The sequence below is a fragment of the Setaria viridis genome, chromosome 8 (genome assembly GCF_005286985.2).
Source record: "Setaria viridis chromosome 8, Setaria_viridis_v4.0, whole genome shotgun sequence".
NCBI classification, from domain to species: domain Eukaryota; kingdom Viridiplantae; phylum Streptophyta; class Magnoliopsida; order Poales; family Poaceae; genus Setaria; species Setaria viridis.
Window position 1 is genome coordinate 5688337 of NC_048270.2, and position 8061 is coordinate 5696397.

General features: G+C 51.0%; 1 protein-coding gene across 1 annotated transcript; it reads right to left on the minus strand.

Annotated features, from left to right (window-relative positions):
- Window positions 1–326: 326 nt before the first annotated feature.
- On the minus strand, window positions 327–1938 carry LOC117834233 (uncharacterized). The gene has a single exon (XM_034713857.2). The coding sequence runs from the start codon at window positions 1936–1938 to the stop codon at window positions 334–336; it is 1605 nt and encodes a 534-aa protein (XP_034569748.1). The 3' UTR covers window positions 327–333.
- Between the last annotated feature and the right edge of the window lie 6123 nt (window positions 1939–8061).

An 8061-nucleotide genomic window follows, 5' to 3' on the forward strand; every position in this document is an offset into this window, starting at 1 on the left:
CCCGTCAGGTGTTATCTAATCCACCGACTCCTAGACATGCAAGGCTTTTTGGCTGAGGGGTTTATTTTGCCAAAAGCTTCTAAAATAGGTCCTTACTTTCAAGTTTTAGCAGCAAATTCTTGTTGATTATCCATTCTAAGTAAGCACTTATTCTAAGCAAGCATAATGAACAAGCAATTTAATTCAAGCATCAGTATTAATCATCATCCTTTGTTCTTAGTATTAAGCATATATACATGAGTAACATCTCACAGAGAAAACGGTTTTAAACAAAGGTATATTTTGCATACTGCAGTTTCTCGTCTGTGTACCTTGGTAAAGTATATTCCATTCTTAGAGTTGCTGGTCCGCCGAGCACGCTGAGCAGATAAAGCAAGCTTCACTACCCTTGATCTCCAGAAGCACAAAATCTTTCCTCAAACTCATTGGGAGCCTCATAAGAGATCTGAACCGGCGGCCACTATCGTCGTAGCTGAGAATGCGATAGGCTTTCAGCATATCATCTGGATCCAAGCCAGGTATCTCTTCAAGCGCGGTCAAGATCGTCGCCTCGGGTGAAGCTGCGGCCTTCGATGCCTGCATAGGTGCTCCAGCCGACTCGACTGGAGATTGCAGTGATTTCCTTATATCGTTGGCTTGCAGCTCAATCTCCGCATGGCTTTTGTTCGCCAAGCTTGGCACAGTTTGTTCCTGTGTAGAATCAGGCTTCAAACTGCTTGGTTTAGAATTGAAGTAGTCGGAGACCCTGCTGGGACGGATGTTTTGCCAACTTTTGGACCCCAGTACGTTGGGGTAGCGGAACACGGATTGTAGTGTCTTGCTCCTCATGTCCACCGCGATCGTCCACACCGTGCTGCCGCTATTTTTGTCATGATTATTGCACCCGCGCACCAAGAAACAGATGACATCGGGTTCGTCAAAGCTCACGACCGGGTACTCCAGTTTGACACGTGGGAGGTCCTTGTAGCTGTCCAGGGCCCAAAGGTAAGCAGAGTCGAGAATGCCGTCCATGACCCAGGTCATGTCGTCCATGTTAAGAGTCCAGGTGTGGACGGTGTAGGCATGTTCAGAAAGTCGGCAGTTGCTTCTGCTCGGTCCGCCACAGCAGCATCGGGGAAAGATATTCACGAACTTCACCGTGCCGCCGCCGGCGGTGACGCACACGTTCCGGAACACCGTCTGGCCGAAATTGGGATCCTTGGGGAGCGGCACGTAGCGCAGGCCGGGGCTCTCGTCGAACACTTTGGAGAAGATGAGGCCGTGCCTCATGTCAGCCCAGCAGAGCAGCTCGTCGCCGACGGGGATGACGGTGTCGTTGTGCCACGTGGACGGAAAATCCTTACCTTCACCGCCGTCATGGCTAACCCGAGGTCGGGTGGCCCTCCACTCACCGGAGCGGAGCAGCCGGAGCTCGCCGGCCGCCATCCGCGTCGTGTTGTCATACCCAATCCTGAGCTCCGCCACAACGAACTCGTCCTCGCCGCGGCGCAGCAGGCCGGTGCCATTAAGATCCAGGTAGCAGACCGGGAGCAGCAACAAAGCCGGCGGCCGCGGGGTCACGGCGGCCGCGTCGAAGGCGTTGTAGATGAAGTGGTCAGTCACGCGATCTAAGCTAGAAACCTTGATGAGCACGGAGTCACCGTGGGCCGCGACGACGACGCAAGTGGATTGGACGCCGTCCGGATGTTGGACGCACACGCGCGACCCCTCCGGCGGCGGCGCGACGCAGATCGAGACGGCGATGGGAAGGCCGGTGGTGGTGTGTCCGGCCGCCTGGGTGTTCCTGCCTGCGATGGAGGAGCCCGGTGCCACGGCCGTGCAGGAGCGATGGAGCAACACCCATGGAGGGTAGGTCGTCGCCGCCGCCGCCGCCGCCGCCGCCGCCGCATCGAGTTGGTTTGCCCTTGCGCGTCGAGAAGATCGAGATCCTTTCGTCATGTTTGCACAGTGCCCCTGCCTCGGATTGCGATGGGGTGGAATATGAGATCCCATGATTTGTACAGAAAATTAACTCTATCTACTAAACTACAAACAGAAAAATATATTTACATGCGTATCCACGATGCAGTTCTCAGGATGCACAGGACGCCTTTGTTCTCTACAGGCCCCATGATCCATGTCAGCTAAAAGTTTGCCCATGATCCATGTCGCCTACGTGATCAGGGACCAAATAATATGTTTTTTCCAGTCCAATCTCACCCTTTGATGCATATTCAATTTCTAGTTTTTTCAAACACAACCTATTGACCTGTTTTATCAAATGCATAATATTTTATTGCAAGACATGGTTGGATAGCCACCTCTTGATTGTTACGATTATTTCTTGTTATCCTATATTTATCTCTAAATATGACTTACTCTATTTAGATGATAATTACTGCTAGAATGCTTAGGAATTTGTTACTCAACTTCAATCATGATTACAATAGTTTATTTGGAGAACAAATGCGTGAGTGTTTTCAAATGAGAAAATGGGTTTCCGGGTTCAAAGGCAAAGAATGTGTTGATGAGATGGATGGACGTTTCTTGTGTGAAATGCCATAATGTTAGGCTCGTACCTTAGTGGTTGAGCAAAGTTGGGAGATATCCATGTTGTCATGGTTAAGGATCGAATTGATGTGTCATCTTGCCTAATTCAACCATCGTGCAACCACTCGACCGTTGTATGGGCAACGGCTTGGCATAAATCCCACTAGCTAAACTGTTGGTCTTCGGGTGTGCTGGTGAGCAACGGGAGCCCATGGAAAAGGAGTAAGATCTTGGTGACTTGATCCCGGTTACGACCTCGTGGATGGGCTGTTAACCCCATTGGGTGCTCCCATGTTGGCTAGTCAGTCTTAGCTAAGGTGGGTAATGGCTTTGTTAGGATCCACACCGGCATTAAGATGATCGTGCTGCGGTACCCTACTTGTGGGAAAAGTGTACAACTTCTACAGAGTTAAAACCTATCTGGGTAGCCGTGTCCACGGCATTGGACGAGTTACGGCTTGGTCACATAACTAGCACTTTGGAAAGAATGGTTTTCGTGGCGTGTGTGTTGGATTTTGGAAGTGTCCGGCAGTTGTGCCGTGAGCTATGGCGGACGGGGAGTCCGATAGCAATAAAATTTGGATCCTTTGTGTAGGATCAACCCCACTCAATGTTTTGGTTACTAAAGGAAAAGCTTTACAAAAAAAAAACTCTTTTGGAAACAAACATGTGCATGTGTTGAAAATGTAGCTTTATTGCAAATGAACCTTAGCATATCCTTGTTATATTCTGTGCATATACTTGATTGTATCCCCCTCCGTGGATGGGGTTGGACTTGTTGAGTAGTTTTGTACTCACCCATGCTTCGTTACTACAGAGGAAGACCCGGACTTCGTCGTCGAGGAGTTGAGTAGGAGGTTGTGTCCGCACCCGACGCTGCCTGTGGTGTTGGCCTTCGCAAGATGCTTCTGCTGCCGTGTAGTCCCGAGTGCTGTCTTTTGGGAGTCGCTTGGTTAGCCGCTGTTATTTATTTACTTCTTATTGCTGTGTGGCTTTCACGCCCACTCCCTCGGGAGTTGTACGGTAATTGAATTATCTGTTGAATAAATGTGCTATCAGCCTCCTGGGACTGATATTTGCAACACATTTAGTCTCTCTGGTCGGCGTGCCTCTCTGGCTTCACCTATCCTTGTGGTCGGGCACTAGTACCTCCTTCTGGGATCAATTTTTTCTTTTGACCATTGGACTGATTATACTAATGGATCCAATGCTCAGGAACTACTCCATATGGAGAGTGTCATGCGATGCCCTCCATATCCTTCACTTCGACCTACCAGATGCCCGACATCCTTCAGCTCGATGCTCGACATCGCTCTGCTCGTATGGCTCTGCGTTCACTCAAATTTTCTTCTTTTATGAGCACTGCGTAGCCTCTTCATCACTATGACGCCATCGCAGCTTCAGCCGACCACATTCCAAGCTTCGCTACAATGTCCTTAGGTTCTTGTTGGCCTACACATCGCTCGGGGGCTTGAGGGATATGGGTACCCCATAGGTCCCCACCGACCAGGATACTGACCGGTCCTAACAAGTGGGCCCGCCTAACCGTAACGTGTGGGTCAAGGACGTGAAGATACTTGGAGCACAAGTTAAGGAGGCCTAGTAATTCAAATCAGCATGGATATTGCGGGATATGTGTTATAATCCGACTCAGATTGCTTTCGATATAACAACTGACTAGATTATATTCAAAAGAACTTATAACCCTAGGTGGTCAGCCTATATAAGGCGGCCAAGGGTTGTCGGGACTACTCCCCAAACCCACGAGTAGGCCTTGGACGGCCCACTAAGGGACGTATTCGGACGTGATCAAGAACAAGGATGGGCGTATCCTACTTGGACTCGTCTTGTGTTTATGGAAAACTACTCGGTCCGATACCGAGTAGAACTCTGTAATAGTACCCGACTAGGGCTCAGACTTGTAACTCTGCCCTCCCGGGTATATAAGGCCGGGCAGGGACCCCCTCAAAACAGATCCCTCAGGACCAGAACATACGTCAATACAAACCAACACACAGGACGTAGGGTATTACGCGAAGCCCGAACCTGTCTAAATCGTGTTCCTTGCGTCACCATTGATTACTTGATTCTCGACGACCCTTACCACATAAAAGACCACCTAGGGTACCCCCTAGGCGGGTTGTCGGTCTAAAACACCAACAGCTGGCGCGCCAGGTGGGGGAGCTCGTCGAGTTTCTCAGCGAGAACTCAATGGCGAAAATCATCATCAGGCCCATCTTCTTCATTGAAGCCGGCGCCACCTTCGTTTTCGGGTCCTGGCTCTGCATCGCCAAAGGCTCGGGATCGTTCCGGCGCCAGATCGTCGACTCTCAGGAGAAGAAACCAGAAGAAGCGACCAGAAAAAAATCAAGATTTCAAAGTCAACAAGCTCAAGTTCGACTACGCGTCGGATTCGACTTCGCCTCGGACTAATCCAACATCTCGCTCAAGGGTGGGGCTCCGCCGACCCCAGTACTCAGGGTCGAGCGAGGCGGAGCCTCCCTCGAAGTCAGGCGAGGCGGAGCCTACTTCGGGGTCAGGCGAGGCGGAGCTACCCTTCCACAGGGTCAGGCTTCGCCGACCCCAGGCCTCGGGGTCGGGCGAGGCGGAGCTACCCTCCCATAGGGCCAGGCTCTCCCGATCCCAGGATTCGAGGTCGGGCAAGGCGGAGTTCTACTCGGGGTTGGGCGAGGCGGAGCTACTCCCTCACAGGGTCGGGCTCAGCCGACCTCTGGACTCAGGGTCGGACTCGCTTCGGATCCGACGGCCCCAGTCAGCATCCAAATCAATTTTGACTTCAAAGTGGTTCCCACACGGACTCCGCAACGTGACAAAATTCTATCAAAATTTTCTTGCTCGAACTCGAGTCGAACTCGGGCATGTTGAGGACGTTGACTCCGACTCATCCTACTCTCCAGAAATCCCATTATCCGGTCCAGACCAAGGGTTGGTAATAACTTCTACACCACAAGGTAGATTCGTCCATTGGCCGGGACTGCAACCATCTTCCCTCGGCTGTGGCTACGACTCGCGCCTCGTCGCCCATATAGACAACCTGCCATATCAAGAAGGCGTTCCACTTACGTCCAACCTCGAAGCAAGCTACACAGAGATTGCTACATCAAGTTTCGGAAGCTACTATCCGGATAGAGAAATCCTTGTTATTACTCAGAATAATAATCCGAGCACTAGCTAGAACAGAACCCCCAGGCGACTAGCACAAATCGACAACATCTCTGAAGATGAATCCACAGCCGACAATGAAACTCCCGAACAACGCAACCAAAGAAGGGCGCGCAATACCACTCGAGCTGAGCGTCGACAGTCGATGGCTACAAATATCCCTATTACAAATCTTGAACGGGCTTTCAACGCAATTCAAGCTCAGGAGCACAATACGCCACTCGCGGCTATCGCTTCAATCAACCTTTTGACGACTCTAATGCCTCAAGATAAGGATAACGTAGCCACAGCTCAACTCGTGCAGCGAGGCAACGGACTAATCACACAACTCGCGGAGCAAGATTACAAACTGCTTGACAAAGAATCACCAATCCCGTCCGTTCCTCGCATTACAGACAGAAGCAGAGGGGTTGCAGATAAAGATGTCACCCCGCGAAATGATGATTTAGTCAACCAGCCCCGGCAACACAGTCAAGGTCCAAGCAAGCATAAAGCTCCTACTCAACAGAAAGATGTAGGTGAAGCCAGCTGCACCAACTCGGTTAAAAGTGTTCGCCCTACTCGGAAGAATAGCGAGATGTCCAACGTCAGCGATCTACGAGAAATCCTCAACAGTCGGCGCGAACGGGAAGTCGACAGCTACAACCACTTTCCTGCTTTCACAAACCGGGTAATGAAAACTAAATTACCCGAAAAGTTCAAACCAACCGGCATTACCAAGTACGACGGCAAGCAAGATCCAGTTCAATGGCTCCGCTGTTACTCACTAGCCATCCAAGCAGCCGGGGGTAACAACGACACCAAAGTCATTCACTTCCCCATATGTATGGAGCCCGCACCACTGACCTGGCTTGAGTCACTCAAACCCAAGTCCATCGACTCCTGGGCAGACTTGACAAAGGCTTTTACCAACAATTTCGCTGGCTCCATGGCTAGACCAGGCAACAAGATTGACTTACAACAAATTAAGCAGAAAGAGGGCGAAACCCTGCGCGACTATCTACGACGGTTCTTTGAAAAGAAGGCTACCATAGTAGACATCTCCGAAGCAGACGTCATCAAGTGTTTCCAACACGAACTCTATGATCGACGAACATACCAAGACTTCGGTCGCCGACGGCCAGCCGATGTCAAAGAACTCAAACTCATGGTGCAACAGTGGGCCGATGAAGAAGACAAAGAACGCGAACGGTTTGGTTCCCACCGTAACCGCGGGCGCGACAACACCCACAACAATGACACAGATAAAACTCATCATAACGATGCTCGGAATTCCTATCCAGGTAATCATAATCGCAAAAGGAAGCCCGACAACACTGTTGCTTCCATGACCAGCTCCGGGAAAAAGGGCCAGCGTAGAAACGATGACGGACCAACCTTCACGGAGCTACTCAAAAAGCAGTGCCCATGGCACCCGACTAGCAAGCACTCCGCTTTGGACTACTACAGCATGCGCCGAGTCATGCAAGACTTGCCAGCACCACCAACTCCCGAAGAGTACATCAACAAAGGATAGCCCAGTACAGTACACCTGTGTCCCTCAGAAGACGAGTACTCACACAGTATTATGACTATTCGACACTCGGGACCACTACAAGCCAAGATGATGGGGGCTCCGACTACTTCGACCCTGGGGCCTAAGGTCGGGCGAGGCGAACTTTTACCCTCGAGGGGTCGAGCGCCCCCGACCCCAGGACACAAGGTTGGGCGAGGCGGAGTTCCACCCTTGAAGGGTCGGGCACAGCAGAGTCAAAATACTTCGAGCTTCAACATTATTTTTTGCGAGACAAACAACTCCAAGATCCAAAAATCTTGATATTCAAAAGTATCAACATACTTGGTACAAGAACAAGAGTACACACAAAAAACTCAAAGTTCTTCTAAGGAGACAAACTCCGATATCTTGGCTGCAATGGGCTCCGCCTCCTCAAGGTACTGCACATAGGCCTCCTCTGTGCAGTTGCGAGCCACGCCATCTCCAGCTGCCGCCAAATCTGCCCTCGGGTAGTAGAACTTCACAACTGCAAGCACCTGTTTGCAAACAGTCCTGCAAAGTCTCGCTACTTTACTCGGGGCAGCTCTTAGTCGCTCTACTAGCGATTGCGGTCCTGCGCCTTCCACGGGAGCTATGACGTTCACCAAATCTTCGGTCGCTCCAGACAGTTCTCGGAGTTCGCCCCGAAGTCGTCCCAAGGTCTAGGCATGGTCTCTGCATGCCACCATGGCCATGGCAAGCATCACGCCATTCTGCATCTTTCGATCCCACTAGTGCTCGCACGCAGCTTCTGCTTCAGCAAGCGCAGCCCGAAGATGTTCGGCTTCATCTGCCACTCCGTCATGAGCGTTCCT